Consider the following 14,188-nt stretch of genomic DNA (forward strand, 5'->3'; position numbering starts at 1 on the left):
GTGAATAACAAAGGTCTTTACCCCATGGTGGGGAATTCAGAAACAGGGGCATTTTTATAAAGTGAGAAACAAAAGATTTAAAAGGGACTTGAGGGGCAACCGTTTCACACAGAAAAGGTGGTTTGTATGTGAAATGAACTGCCAGAGGAAGTGATAGGCACAGATACAACATTTAAAAGAACATTCAGAAAGGCACATGAATAGGCAAGATTTAGAGGGATATGGGCCAAATGCAGGCAAGTGGGACCAGTTTAGTTTGGGAAATTCGATTGTCATGGATAAGTTGGACTGAAGGGACTGTTTCTTCTTGAATTACTCTATGATTCTATGACTGTAAGTGGAGAGACTGATGAAACTATAATTGGCCAGGTTAGATTTGTCTAGATTTTGTGTGCAAGGCGTATTGGCCTAATCTCTACCTCTATAATGTAGGCATTTTCAGCTCTTTCATTATTGAGGATAGGGATGCTTATGGAGCCTCCTCCTCCAATGAGTCATTTAATTGTGTACTATTAATTGCGACTAGATTTGGTAGGACAAGACATCCCACCAGACCCATCCCCAACCTCAACCCTGTAACACTGCATTTCTGATTACTACTCTATCTAGCCTATGCATCCCTGGACACCATGTGCCATTTTGCATGGCCAATCCATCTAACCTGCACATCTTTGGACTGTGGGAGGAAACCAGAGCACCCAAAGCAAACCCACACAGACACAGGGAGAATGTGCAAACTCCATACAGTCACCCGAATTGAACCTGGGCCCCTGACACTGTGAGGATAGGGATGATTATATGTAGCAGAGTGAGCTAACCACTTAGCCACCCTTATATGCTTTGCCTTTCTTACTGGTTCCCTCAACACCTGTTGAAGACCCAGTCTAGCAGCTATGTCCTTTAGAACTCCACCAGCTCAGTCAGTAATGGTGCTGCTGAGTCACTCTTGGTGACAGACATTGAAGTCTCCACTCAGAGTACACTCTGAAACATTGCCACCCTCAGTGCTTCCTCCAAGTAGTGTTCAACATGGAGGAGAACCAATTCATGAGCCAAGGGGGAAGCGATGTATACCATTCAGATAAAGGTTTCCTTATCAACGTTTGACTTGGAACGATGAGATATTAGTGGTGTCTGGATTCAATGTTAAAGACTACCAGGACATTTCCCTCCCAACAGTATACCACATTGTGCCACCTCTGCTGGGTCTACCCTACTGGTGGGAAGGGGATGGTGTTGGTCTTTTCTGGGACATTGTCTCTAAGGTATGATTCCTAAGTATGACTCTGTCATGCTGTGCATTGACTGCAATAAACCCACATTACTTAGAAGATATTTATGTGTAAAAGCTTGTAGCCTATCAGCATGTTATTTGTGAAGGTGTCCTTTGCTGAACTCCTGGTGGCAAAACTTGCACAACTGAAAAGTAATGTAAATTCATATTTTGTATGTGAATGTATTAAAGTGGTTATCCTAATCATAACAGAAAAGAATTATATGAAAGAAGAATATAAAACATTTGAAATGAACAATCTGTCAGTACCTGAAAAGGGAGAAACATTACACACCTTGGGTAAATGTTAGCGTACACTGACTTGTCCAGCTGTCACTTTACCTTGAGTGTTACTAAAAAAAAGATTTAAAGTTAAATTTTGCAAATTGTCTTGATGAGTACAAGATAAAATGCTCCCAACAAAGTGTGTCTATTTTCAGCAGTACTCATGTTACTTTGCCTCACAAAAACACTTCTCATGGCCAACAATTACATCATTAATTGGCTCCATACAGATGTAACAGGTGAGTCATGAGTCTATATATTTTGAGTTTCTATTGCATTATCTAAACCATGCCAAAGAGATGGGCCTAGAAATATTTCTGCTTTCATGCATTTAATACCATGAAATCAAAGGCTATTTGGTTAATATGCACTTACCACTGAGGCTTCAAGCCTTGTAAATTTCTCGATCCAAACAAATGCAGCAAAAGCTTCTTCATCTGGTGTAAGTGCTTTTAGATTTGGAATTCCAATCTTTAATATAATATTGCTCTGATTCCAGCTTCAATATAAATCACAATAAAATCTGGCTTGATAGATCTTATGTAGGAACAAATTACTGAAGATGCTGGAATCTGTACTGAAAACAACAAATGCTGGAGATCACTGTGGGTCAGACATCTTATGTTTCCTTTCAAATGTTTGTTAATGTGGTAATCAGTGACTGTAAAGTAGTCACGCGAGGCTGCAGAGTTTCTTTAACAATAGAGCAGAAGTATATTACAATAATAAGCTTTCTATGTATAGAACATAATATAGAAAAATCTTTAAAAATACAGCAAAAAAAGTTTCCAACTCATTACACAACTCCAGAAAAGTATGTTCCATCTCTCAACTTGTTAGGAGTCTACTTCACTGACTTCTGAGAGCTTCTTTTCTATAGACTGTGGAGCCAATTTAATGAACTTTTTCCAAATCTTCCACAACTCAGAAAGTAAGCTTTCTCCATTCTAATAACCTGTACATTTCTAAACAAACTCTTCTAGTTTTAAAGATTCACAAATTAAACCTTTCTGCTGAGATGACTCTTTTTTCCTGAACTAAGTTATATTCCTGTAAAGAGAGAAAACTAAATTTGTTTTTGACTCCAGCCAAGTTTCCTCTGAACTGCCCTAAAAAACTTCTAATCTCTGGATTTTGTAAACAAACCTCAATCCTTCACTGTTCTGAATGGAAAACAAGCTAATGGCCTTAATTGTTTACTCATATATCATAAATTACCATGGTATAAACATTTTTTCCACAAGCACACCAGAGGGATCTATAGGCACTTGCTTTCTAAGCAATATTGAAATAAGTTTTACAAAGACTTTGAAAGAGAACCCATCACAGAAGTAACCAAAATCCATATGCCACTACTTTAAAATCCAAACTCTAAAAACAATACCAACACAGAAATTACATACCTTTCATCACTCAAATACTAGAGCAGCTGTGATTAAAACATCAGAAAATTGTCATAGATTTCTTTAATGAAAGTGTAAGCATTTTTTATGCACTAATTTCACTGTAAAAAGGGAACAATTTTCCTTGTAGTGCCGTATCTATGGACTCGCTTGTTCTGTCATCATGCTCTGCTCAACATAACTTGAAAGTTGCATTTCCTTCTAATACCATTCATAGTCTATCAATGATAATACTTTGGCTCTCAAGCAAATTTCCTTTATACATAAACCTTAACAACTGTAACATGTTTCCTGTACATACATACCTTGTGCAAATATTCTTAGGCTAGGTAGCAGCAGTCTCTGAGATAAAACTGTAGGTTCAGGCAGGCTAAAAATTCTTAATGCACTATGAGCAGGAACATCTTATCAATGAGTTTTTAAGGTGCTGATTAACCACTCAAGCAAATATTTTTTAAAAATTAATTTTAAAACAGCAGTGTAATTCTCTAGTCCCTTGCCCAAAAGGTGTCCCTCAATTCATGTCACTAAAAACTTATTGACTTACACTTCTCATTAGAGTTATCAGACTTGTGTGTAAATGACACAATAGTGACAGCACTTCACAAATACTTCATTGCTGGTAAATCACATTGGGATATTCAAAGTTTATGAAAAGGGCCAACATTTTTATGGTTTTCTTACCAATGCTGCCACTGACAATTTTTCACCAGGAATTTTACACTTCCTGGCTGAATTCTCAGTCTTCAAATTTGCTAAGCCTTGTGGTTTTCAAAAGATTGGAAAACCATTATTGACTGTGCATCTTGATAGAACACTACTTTCCCATATACATATCAAAATCACATTTCATACTGTCAGTAGTTTGTAATGATGCATTTTTCATTTTGACCTGAACTGTCATCTGACCAATAGGTGACTTACTTCGAAATGGCAATAAATTGTACAAAAAGAAAGAAAGAGACAGAAGATTAATAAAGAAGCAATAAACAGAAGCAATAAAGAACCTTGATATAAAAATAAGTTTAATGTTACATTTTAGATTCTTAAAACAGTTTTCTTGTCAGAAAATTGCACAAATGAACTCAAGAAACAATTAACAATAATCATCAGTTCTTTCCAGATATGAGGGAGCTTTTTGGGTTTTTTTTGTTCTGTTATTGAAGCTGTTTATTTCTTTCTGATTTCAGAATGGAACGTGACGGTCTGTTTGCACAGAAGAAAGCAGAAAGAGCAACACTAAGGGTTCATTTAAGAGAAAAGTACAGACTCCCAAAGGTTAAAAATATATTTGCAGATTTTTTTATTAAAACAAAAAAATGATAATAGATTGGTGTTAATATGTTTTAAATATTATGATGGAACAACATACCAGGGTATTATTCCTGATTAAATTTAATTGAACAGGATGTTGCACCAGGCAATCATATAAGAGAAGACTGTCGATATGAATTTCCTTGGGGCTATTTAGTTGCCAGAGGGTCTGCAGTAATATCATCTATGTGGTTTCCCCTGATCACTTGCTGACATTATGGCAGTTAATCAGGAGAAGGTCTGCAGAAAGTACCAATCCATATGAACAAACGAGTGGTGTTCTGTTTGATTTGCAGTACAACTATTCTGCATAGCCTCAAGTATCAAGATAAAATAAAAATGGCATTATGATCGATTGCAACAGGATATTCCCTAGATCAATTATACTATAATGTATTTCAGACTGATACGAAACAGTTTTGCCTTTGCATTGGCAAAAGTTGCGAAATGAGACAATGTCCAAGAGTGAAGCTCCATTAAGATTTCAACTAGAGCTCTTTGGCCCTTTAGATGTTGGCAGCAATGCATGTTGGTTAGAAAGTTGCTCAACTGGCAAAAAATCATACCCATTTTGTTCCTAGGTCCTGTGTAATGTTGGCAAATACATGCAAATTTAAATGCTTTATGCAAGCCCAAAGGGAGTTGACAACTTTCAAAACTTCTGAATCCACTCCTAGAAGAGAGGTTCAATATGCTCCGCGTTAAAATGCCTACTCTTTAATTAAATTTAGCTGTTTCTGAGTTACAATCACAGATCAATAAGAAAGATATGGATGAAGATTTAGTCAGGAAATCTAAACTAGTGTACTTCAATCAATTAAAGTTAACCTGGTTATTACAGTATTTGTTCATAAAACAGCACAGATGAGGGACATTCAGTCATGTGAGCTCTTTGAAAGAAGTCTCCAGTGAATTTCGCTACCTGTTTCTTCCCCTTCCATATTCCCCCACCCCCAAATAATCCCATATTTTTTGGCCCTCCAATTAGGTCAGTTTCAGGAATTAAAATGTAAAAGCTTGGTTTTCTCAGTTGAAAGCTTGGCCTAAAGGGAATTAAACATGAATCAGTATTTGGGATAGTTCAGTGTGTTTTTGTTGTTTTGGCAAACATATCAGATAAGTGTTTAAAAATCTGGAATTATACTTATATTCAGATACATATAATGAAGAAAATATGCCAGCTTTTACATTTGTTATTGACATCGGTGACAAACACTGAATTGTAAACAATCCTATGCGTCTTTCCTTGGAGCCAAAAGTACACAAAGAGCTCACAAGCTTATCTCTGGCAGAGTCTTGTTTTCAAACCTTGTTTGACCTGGTGATGGTGGTGAGTTGGCTTTTTAAATAAAGCTGCATGAATTGCTAGGCCATCTCGGAGTTAAGAGTCTAGTGTGACTTAAAGGCTAGACAAGGGAAACATGATAGCATTCCTTCACCAAAGAGCAATTTTGAACCAGATGTGCTTTTACAGAAATTCAGTCACTTCATGGTTACTACCAGTAATAGTGTTCAAGCCTGATTTTTTAAATGTTATTTAACTTTATCACTTGTTATGCTGAGACTTAAATTCATGATTCCAGATCATTAGGTCAGGCCTTTAGATTATTGGTTCACTGACAGGATCACTCTGCTACCATGCCCTACTTTGGCTGGGGCAACAACCCATTCATTCACTGGATAAGGATTTGGAATTCTTAGTCAGGAAGAAATAATCAACAGGCACTGAAATATCTCCATTGAGGATGGTATCCCATCATCAGGTCACCCTTTATTTACACATGGAAAATCTTTGACTCTGATCCAGCTTCCTCAGAACCAGCTTTCAGAGTGAACAGACTCTCTGACACTCCTGTTTATATCTGTCAGCCAGGGCTCCCTGACTGAACCATGTTAACAACCCCAGTCAGGAGACTCATATTCTATGAGATCCATCTGACTGACCTTGCTACAATCTCTACAGGCACTTGGAGAGATTTGAGTTAATTCAGGCAAATCAAATAAGGCATAATAGAAAAAAAAAACTGATTATACAAGCAGGAGATTTATATTTTTTTCGGCAAGAGCTGTAGAGAAATTGTTGAAGAAAAAATGTTTAACGTAGTGATAATGACACAGGACTCACTGCCCATAATGACAGTGGATGCAGAAATATTGACTTGTAAAGGAAATTGGATGGGCACTTGAAAGGAATCAGGACCATAGAAACTAAACAGGGGCAGTAGGACTGACTGGATCGCTCCATGACAGCAGTAGGCTGAATAGACTCTGTCTGTGTCATTTTTGTCTCTATGGTTTAAGCAATAATAATTGTTATGTTAAAATTAAACAGTTTTCAGTTACAATAAAACAAAATTATATGCTCAAAATGTATTTGCAATGCAAATCACTTGCAACTTTAAATTTTTTAATTATCCAAACAGATGTGCATTCAGATATTTGCCAATTTGAATACAAGTTTATTTTATATCGCAGCTATGCAATTGGTCAAACTCAATTCTTGACACATCTGTTTGCTTAAATCTTCACAGTTAGATATTTTAGCTCCTGTTTCTTCCTTTCAAACATAGTCCCATTTTATTAGATAGCAATGAATGTTGCCAGATGTCTTTAATTCCAACAACAAAAAAAACTGCAGATGCTGGAAGTTTGAAACAAAAACAGCAAATGGTGGAAGCATGCAGTGGGTCAAACAGAATACTGGAAGGGAATATTTTTGGTATGGATCTTTGCACTGAGAAATAATACTTAAAACAGGGAAGCAGGGAATATGGAAAGGAAGAAAAAGGCTTTAAAGCACTTTCTTCTTCTCATTCTGCTCCTTTTCATTTGCCATTTAACAGTAAGCTTTTGTATGAATAAGAATTCATTCTCAAAATAATTGCAAATTCCGCTGATGCTGATTGACCCACTGTGTGTTTGTGAAGGGCTTTCATTCTGTCTCTGATACCCAGTACCTGAACGTTCTCGAAAAAATATCTTGCTCAGGTCTATTTTCTTTCAGAAATACAGAATCAGATAAATAATAATGGATTCAGTACTGTGATATGGATAGAATCACAGTAGAGATTCTATCAAAAAGTACATCAACCAGTTGGGGAAACTTCACTGAAGCTTTGACTGTAGCAAAGAAACAGAAGAAGCCAATGGTGCAAGATGTACCGAGGCTCAGAACCATACAATCTACAGCAAAATCAAAAACGTTCTGCTAGCAGAAAAGTTTCACAAAGTGTAGAACACATAATCACAGGGTAAACAAGAGAGATCTCCATTGCTTACTGGGAAGGAATACAACTTCTTTAAGCATTACAGCTTTGCAGTTCAAAGCCATATTCTGAACTCTGAAATTGATGCAGCGATTTCTCCAGTGAAATAACATGGAATTTCCAGAGGAGCAGCATTAATGTTTGAAAACATTAAGGCGAGTTGTAAAGTTTGCTTAATCAGAATTTAGAATAAGGGTTATTTCCAAACATGCAAACTTATGTCCTTATGTGACTCCAGGCCCACTGAAATGTGGTTGGCCCTTAAATGTCCCCCAGGCATTTGGGGATAGCAAGAAGTGCTGACCTAGTTAGCAACTCCCACATGCTGTGAATTAATAAAAACAACAATAGTCCATTTTTATAAATTGAAATATAAATTTTTCAATCCAACTCTTTCATTCCAAGCAAAACAACAAATATTTTAAGTGAAACAGCAAGCTGTTGACTATTACTGGTAGTTCCCAGAAATCAGGTACAAATAAATTATTAACCTGCCAAATGCTTCTATTGAATATTGTGGTGATCAAAATAACTAGAAAGCCACAAGCCCCAGCTAATGTTCTGAGTACTTGAGTTAAAGTCCCAACAAGGCAACATGTGGAATTTAAATTTGATAACTAACATCTGCAATTGAAAGCTAGTCTCATGAAACAATCACTGATTGTTGTAAAAACCTATCTGATTCACTGATGTCATTTAGGCAAGGAAATCTATTGTCCTTATTGTCTGACCTGCTGTGACTTCAAACCCACAATAATGTAGTTGACTCTTAACTGCCTTCAGAACTAGCCTGGTAAGACATTTAGTCAGGGTAATTAGGACTATACCAACAATATCTACATCCTATGAAAACATTTCTGTTTCCTTGGGCTACCTGGTTTTGTTGCAACACTGAAAACGTGATGCTGATTATATTTTTTATAAATAGTACAAACTCCAAATACAACTTCAACTGTAAAAGTCAAAACATTTTGAAGACTTTAATTCTGTCATCCATGGCTCTTTTTTTCTTTCATTTCTCTTCATGATTCTTTTATATGATAAACTTTAATTTTATCTTTAATTAAACTAACAATCTTTTTTATGACTTTCTCCCCCCAAAGTACAGGTTCACACCTATTTCTTCATAATTCTTGTTGTTTCATTGATGGGAACCAGCATTTTTTTTTAAAAAAGCAAGAACAGCAAGCGCATCTGGACCATCTGGTGTGTTCACATCATTTAGACCAGCTAATCAACAAAAAAGAGCTGTCAATTTATAATTGCTCATAGGTTTTGGGAACAATCTCCACCAAGACAATAATAAACTCACCAATGTTACTGAAGAGTTTTAATAAGAATCAAGTTCCAAATTCATGTGTTTGAATTGAAAGTAAAAACATTTTAATGATGACATCCTATATTTGTCATTACTCAAGTCCTAATGAACCACATTTGTATATGTGATTAAGTTTTATTTCCTGCTACACTACATTTAAAGGGACATAATCACGAGGAAAGAAAAGTTGCATTTTTGTTTTCATTTGCAGACAAGAAAATGTATTATAAATTCAAAGTGCATCAGTACTTCACTTCCATCTAATATTACTTTGTATTCATTTCTCCCTCGCAAAAAAAAAGTTACTGGATGTTTTTCATCAAGTGTTAATTGTGCAATCCATTTATTGAGTCTGGTTTTGACCTTTAGCTGTGTAACAGAGGTCTTGTTATATTAATTTCAATTTACCTCAAAGTTTCAAATGAATATTTCAAAAATCCAATCAGTTACAACACTTGTATGTAACTTTATTGCAGAAAATGAAGAACAGTAGTTCCATTCGTGGTCTTTTAAACAATATAACACTACTCTTTACAATTTCAACTTCTAGCAGATAGATAAGCCTCCAAAGTAAACTGTCGTTAAACATAAAGCCAAGAATAACACATCTGCAAGTGTTCCTTTACTCTCTTGCCCTTTCCTCTGTGTGAGCCCTGATTTTGTAATTCTGTCATAGAATGTAAGATAGTGTCGTTTCAAGTTATGCTTGAATACATTTGCATATGCATGATAACATTTTCAAGTTTTGCTTTGCAAAACCTATAAGCAAGGAATTATTATGAAATTGGTCATATTAATAAAAATGCATGTTACCATTTTACAATTTCCTATGGATTATACGATAGTGTGACTTCTGTTTGTACAGAGTGAACAGGATGAGAATCAGATTCAAATGGCCAGAGAGGATGTTGAGCTGCCAGAAGAGCTGAGGAAGATGGTAAATGAAGACCAAGAGGAAGAAGATGACAAAGATTCTTTCATTGGGCAAATTCATAGCCTCCAGAATATGGATGCAGATCAAATAAAAGAAAAGGCCCAGGCAACATTGAGTGAAATAAAGCAGGCTGCTGAACAGAAATGCTTCATAATGTGAGCTAGTGATGATTCCTCAACTTTCAATTTCTGTAAAACCTTGAATAAACCTTGTAATCATGCATTTCACACAGGAATTGTCTCTCCACTGTCCATTCTTGATATGAACAATGTTAGTGTGACATCTGGGGCACAATTTTTCAGAGGAAAATAATAAATAAAATGTATGTATGCATGTCAGGGAAAAAAAAGTATGTTTAACTGAAGAGCTATCAAAAAGTTGAAGTATATTTTAAAATTATTTCTCCCCTAAGGCCTCTGTCAAGATTGTAAAGAGTGAATGTGCATGTGCTGCCATACATTTTAAACAGTGGGAATTGGATGAAATTAATTTACTCCGTGGGATTTGTTGGAATTTGTGATCAAATGCATGATATATCTAATCTGATATTAAATCTACAATGACAACAAGATGATATTCTCCTTAATTAATACAATCAATAAAAATTGCCTGTACAAATCACAGAAAATAAAGATGAAATTTGAATTTTTGGAGACCAAAGAAAACATTGAAAATTCCCATTAATTTATATTATCTTTGATCATAGATGTGAGAAGTACCTGGTGAAAGGTTCTCTGCAGTCATCCTTTACTTTGATAAAGACAAAACCCAATAAAAGAAAGAAACTCAGAATAAAGTTTTACAATGACCTGTAGGAAGTTACAAGTCATAAAAATTGCATTCTAAGGTTGAACATGAAAGTAGAATCATATTTTTGGCAAGTTTAGAGTAAATTATATTTTCTCATTGCCATGCTATTATTTGTTTCTTATTGATGTAAGAGCTTAAACCTGTAACTAAGCAGTCTACAGCAAGTGTTAGGATCCTAACTCAGGTTTTAAATATTTATTTGATATAGTATTCACTCTAGAAAACAATAATGTTGTCAAGGAGAATACTGAGATACAGGCTACTAGACTAGGTGGGATTGAGGTTCACAAGGAAGAGGTATTAGAAATCCTGCAGAGTGTGAAAATAGATAAGTCCCCTGGGCTGGATGGGATTTATCCTAGTATCCTCTGGGAAGCCAGGGAGGAGATTGCTGAGCCTTTGACATTGATCTTTAAATCGTCATTGTCTACAGGAATAGTGCCAGAAGACTGGAGGATAGCAAATGTGGTTCCCTTGTTCAAGAAGGGGAGTAGAGACAACCCTGATAATTATAGACCAGTGAGCCTTACTTAAGTTGTTGGTAAAGTGTTGGAAAAGGTTATAAGAGATAGGATTTATAATCATCTAGAAAAGAATAATTTGATTAGGGATACTCAGCACAGTTTTGTGAAGGGTAGGTCATGCCTCACAAACCTTATTGAGTTCTTTGAGAAGGTGACCAAACAGATAGATGAGAGTAAACCAGTTGATGTGGTGTATATGGATTTCAGCAAGGTGTTCGATAATGGTCCCCACAGTAGGCTATTGTACAAAATGCGGAGGACTGAGATTGTGGGAGATATAGCAGTTTGGATCAATAATTGGCTTGCTGAAAGAAGACAGAGGTTGATGGTTGATGGGAAATATTCATCCTGGAGTCCAGTTACCAGTGGTGTACCGCAAGGGTCGGTGATGGGTCCACTGCTGTTCGTCATTTTTAGAAACAAACTGAATGAAGGCGTAGAAGGGTGGGTTAGTAAATTTGCAGACAACACTAAGGCCAGTGGAGTTGTGGATAGTGACGAAGGATGTTGTAGGTTACAGGGACACATAGATAAGCTGCAGAGCTGGGTTGAGAGGTGGCAAATGGAGTTTAATGCAGACAAGTGTGAGGTGATTCACTTTGGTTGGAGTAACTGGAATGCAAAGTACTGGACTAATGGTAAGATTCTTGGTAGTGTAGATGAGCAGAGAGATCTCGGTGTCCATGTACACTGATCCTTGAAAGTTGCCACCCAGGTTGACAGGATTGTTAAGAATGCATACAGTGTTTTAGTTTTTATTAGCAGAGGGATTGAGTTCCAGAACCATGAGGTTATACAACAGCTGTACAAAACTCTGGTGCGGCCGCACTTGGAGTATTGTGTACAATTCTGGTCACCACATTATAAGAAGGATGTGGAAGCTTTGGAAAGGGTGTAGAGGAGATTTACTAGGATGTTGCCTGGTATGGAGAGAAGGTCTTACAAGGAAAGGCTGAGGGACTTGAGGCTGTTTTCGTTGGAGAGAAGAAGGTTGAGAGGTGACTTAATAGAGACACATAAGATAATCAGAGGGTTAGGCAGGGTGGACAGGGAGAGCCTTTTCCATGTATGGTGACGGTGAGCATGAGGGGGCATATCTTTAAATTGAGGGGTGATAGATATAGGACAGATGTCAGAGGTAGTTTCTTTACTCAGAGAGTCGTAAGGGTATGGAATGCTTTGCCTGCAATGGTAGTAGATTTACCAACTTTAAGTGCATTTAAGTCGTCATTGGACAAACATATGGACATACATGGAATAGTGTAGGTTAGATGGGCTTCACATTGGTATGACAGGTCAGCACAACATCGAGGGCCGAAGGGCCTGTACTGCGCTGTAATGTTCTATGTTCTAAATACAGTAGTGCAGTAGTGGGCAAATTCTCAACCTGAACACAAATGAAAAAATGACAAAAGCAATGTATTTGAGATATTAATAAGAAATAACTTTTTACAGTGAGTTCCCATGTCATTGCAATTCAGTGAAACAGCATAATGTCCACTGAAGAAAAAATGCCACTTTATCCAAAGTGACTGCATTGTTAATTTTCACACCAGAATTGATAGCTGTGCTTATGCGGCTATGAACTGAACCTTTATTAGATCAACTGGCTAAATGTATCCTGAACACTCATAGTAAGGTTAATAGTTAAAATTTACCAATTACACAGTTGAGTTAAAAAATACTGGCTTAAGAGCAATGTTGGTCTTTTTTTCCAAACTGAAGGATAGCAGTTCATAGTGTTTCCCAAAGGTCACTTCTCGGACCACTACAATTTTCAGGGTATATAGAAATTACTCAGGTCCTAGAATACACAATAAAATTTGAAACTTATCCACATGTCGTGAACTTAGAGAAGTGGCAAACATTGTGGATGACATGAATTGCCCAGAGCAGGACATAGGTAGACTAGCAGAATGGGCAGACAAGTGACAAATTGAATTTAATACAGAGAAGTATATGTTTTTAGCAGAAGGGATGGGAGAAACAATATAGACTTAATGGCACAATTTAAAAGATTGTGCAAAAACTGAAGGACCTGGAGTTGCACTGATCTCTTTCACTACCAAGATATACTGAGAGCCACAGTTATAAAGATTATAATATCTTGAACTGCATAAATAGAAGCATTGAGTAAGAAAGAAGGGAAGTTATGCTGAATCTATGTAGAGCTCTCAGGTGCCAAATGGAGCATTGATTTAGTTATGGTCACTACACTTCAGGATAATTGAAAGTGTCCTCAATGGGGTATAAAGGAGGTTTACCAGAATGACTCCAGGGAGGAAAGATTTAGTTACAAAGATATGTTGAAGAGGATGATGTCAATCTTCTTAGAGCAATGTAGAGACTTGATAGCAACGTACCAGATTATGACAGGCTGAGAATAGACAAAGAAAAACTCTTGCCATTAACAGATCATACAAAGTCTAATGGACATGGGTTTAAAGATTTGGAAAATATACAGGAGGAATGTAAGAAAGTTATAAGTCGTGGACCCACAGGAAAGTGGTGGAAAAAACAATCAATGATTTCAAAAGGAAATTTGATGGGAATTTGAAGGAAATAAACATTTAGGACAATGGAATTCAAGCGGTGGAGTGGAAATGATGAGTTATTCACAGAACACCAATGTGGACTTGATTAGTCAACCACGTCTTTCTGTGATGTAGGTGAATCTGACTCACAACATTATGACTTATATCATTTAGCAATTAGTTATCCACAGGGGGCCAGGCGAACCTCAAAACAAACCTTAGGAGGGAAACAGGATTAGACCAACATGGTGATCAATGCCAAGAGTCTAGACCTTTGCAAGTGAATGCCCCAATGCAAAAGGTTCAGTAAACTCATGGATGGTCCCCGGAATGTCGGAGGCTGAGGATGACCTTATAGAGGTTTATAAAATCATGGGAGGCATGGATAGGGTAAAAGAACAAGGTATTTTCCCTGGGGTGGGAGAATCTAGAACTAGAGGGCATAGGTTTAGATAAGAGGGAAAAGATTTAAAAGGGACCCAAGAGGCAATGTTTTCTTGCAAATGTTGCATACGTTTTCGTGCGGG

The 14,188-nt window shown here is 36.7% G+C and overlaps 1 protein-coding gene across 1 annotated transcript in view; it reads left to right on the forward strand.

Moving 5' to 3' along the window:
• Positions 1-10,406, forward strand: part of cplx4a (complexin 4a) — a 36,023-nt gene extending 25,617 nt beyond the window's left edge. Inside the window, exons 2-3 of the mRNA XM_072580149.1 lie at positions 4,152-4,239; positions 9,725-10,406. Of these exons, the coding sequence (XP_072436250.1) occupies positions 4,152-4,239; positions 9,725-9,952 (316 nt within the window). The 3' untranslated portion in view covers positions 9,953-10,406. The remainder of the gene's footprint in view (positions 1-4,151; positions 4,240-9,724) is intronic.
• The last annotated feature ends 3,782 nt before the right edge of the window (positions 10,407-14,188 follow it).

The sequence above is a fragment of the Chiloscyllium punctatum genome, chromosome 1 (assembly GCF_047496795.1).
Source record: "Chiloscyllium punctatum isolate Juve2018m chromosome 1, sChiPun1.3, whole genome shotgun sequence".
Taxonomy (NCBI): Eukaryota; Metazoa; Chordata; class Chondrichthyes; order Orectolobiformes; family Hemiscylliidae; genus Chiloscyllium; species Chiloscyllium punctatum.